This window comes from Centruroides vittatus, unplaced genomic scaffold, assembly GCF_030686945.1.
Source record: "Centruroides vittatus isolate TY-2023 unplaced genomic scaffold, ASM3068694v2 contig_385, whole genome shotgun sequence".
NCBI lineage: Eukaryota > Metazoa > Arthropoda > Arachnida > Scorpiones > Buthidae > Centruroides > Centruroides vittatus.
In genome coordinates this window covers 81,610-83,605 of record NW_027122202.1, presented here as the reverse complement: position 1 = coordinate 83,605, position 1,996 = coordinate 81,610, and the positions used below count along the sequence as shown (strand labels likewise).

Genomic DNA, 1,996 nt, shown 5'->3' with positions numbered 1-1,996 from the left:
CACTTCTCTTTTCACCGATTCATGGGATGTCGAAGTAGAAACAAACGGCTCCCACTCATCATCCCAATTATCGGGGCCGTCTCCTTCTCCGATTGAACTGTGGATCTGGATTGGTCCCGTCGCCATTCGGTCTGGGTAAAATACAGAAAGAGACAGTCAAAATAAACTTGAGGGAATCATGATTACCGATATATACATATACATTTCAAGGACTATGACCATAATCATTTTCTCATAGGAAACCTTTTTCCTCCCTTTTGTTTTTGTTTTATAGTGGACCGATCTGTATCATTAAATATCTTCTTCCTCCTGATTCACAGTCAAACTGTTCCTTTCCGTCTGTGTTGGGCGTATAAATACTGCCATCGACAAGATGCGATTCACTAAAAGCTGTTTAACTGTGGGTGCGCGGATAGTCATACAATCCCCGTTTTTTGTGATTTGGTTTATGTCTCCTGCGACGTCTCTGGGAATAGACTCCCAAATCGATGTCTTTCCTCTTCCATTCACCTCTATCCGTCCTTTGAAATGAGTTGCTTCATCCCGGTGTCCTACCAATCGGACGAGGAGATGAAGTAGGTAAAAATCATCCTCTGTTTCGGTTTTGATGATTTGGATTATAAAATGATGTCGGTAGCAGGTCGTTCTGGTAGTCCAAGCCAAACGTTGAGGCAAGTCCAGACCGAGTAATGCCATGTAAACGGTATGATTGTTCAAATGAATCACTCGGGGGTGCTTGTCTACTACGTGAGGGATAACCTGGTGATGGGTTCCCTCCCAATGGCAGCCTGAGCTGAGCGACGGACAGGCGCAAGTTCGAAAAGCGCACCGTCTCTCATGCTTTCGTCTATCCCTGAGAGCCAAAATCTCTTGACAACCATTGTCTCTAAATTTACAAGGGAGCGCCAGCATCTCCGCCACCTGATCCAGTAGGAAATTCCTGTTGTCCCTCATCCATCCCCTGCAGGTGGGGCATCTTTGAACCCGTGTCCTGCATTCTGCACATACAACGTGTCCCGTGGAGCATTGATAGACCGGAGGTCTAATGTATTCATAACAAACCGGGCATTGGAAGAGGGTCATCAACGCCGGATCTGTTGACGAAGATGGAGGAATAGCCTGAGTGACTCCAGACACCTCCCGACATTCGGTTGATTCCTGTCCCTCCATTCTTTTATTTATTTATTTTTCTAAAAAAAAACAGAAAAGAAAGGGAATAAGTTATTAATATAATATTCTGGATAGTGTAAAGTTTGAGGAGATTAAGTCCCTTATTTTGCTGGGTGACACAGATATCTCTCAGCTTCTTGATTATAATCGTCTCGTTTGTATCGGCAAAGTTTCTATTCCGGGGAGGGGTATCATATTTCCCTCTCGTACGGCCGGAACGAAGATCTTTTCCACTGATGTGTTGTTTACCTGTAATTGATCGGTTCTGCTCGGAATCAAAGTCAATTCTACCAACTCAGTTGGCGTTGCTTCTTGACGTTCTCTCGGTCTGGAAAAAGAGGTCGCTTTTCTCTCTTTCCATCTCTTTATTCGGCGTATGCGATTTCGACAACGCCAAACGGTTACGAGACCTATAATAACTGCTATTATAGTAACGATAACGACTATATTCCAATTTAATAACGGATGATTGTAAGCCTCCAACGAATTTTGAAAGACATCGGTTTTCACTGTCTCGATATCCCTAGAAATATCGCGTAATGCACGTCCAGCGATCTCTAAAGACCAGTCATCCTTTCGTTCTCGGAGAAAACTCGGGGACGAGTTTCCGTGGATGTACTCTTGGAGAATTTTGGTTTCCGTAGTATTAAGTATATCGGATATTGCTGGTATGACGTAATGACTGCGAGCTGCGAGTGTAAAGGTTGCTCTCGATTGAAAGTGTGATGTCAGACGAACTCCCGGCACATGTCCAGTACATGTCATTGGTAATTTAAAAATGCCGGTATTATTTAATTTTATCATTTTAATTTCGGGTTTTGGTAAG

At 43.5% G+C, this 1,996-nt stretch overlaps 1 protein-coding gene across 1 annotated transcript; it reads right to left on the bottom strand.

The window, feature by feature from the left end:
• Window positions 1-291: 291 nt before the first annotated feature.
• On the bottom strand, window positions 292-1,170 carry LOC136975741 (E3 ubiquitin-protein ligase Siah1-like). The gene has a single exon (XM_067270836.1). The coding sequence runs from the start codon at window positions 1,168-1,170 to the stop codon at window positions 292-294; it is 879 nt and encodes a 292-aa protein (XP_067126937.1).
• Window positions 1,171-1,996: the final 826 nt, after the last annotated feature.

Bases quoted from the DNA above. Each gene is read 5' to 3' on its own strand.
- LOC136975741 (XM_067270836.1), bottom strand. From the start codon at position 1,170: ATGGAGGGACAGGAATCAACCGAATGTCGGGAGGTGTCTGGAGTCACT.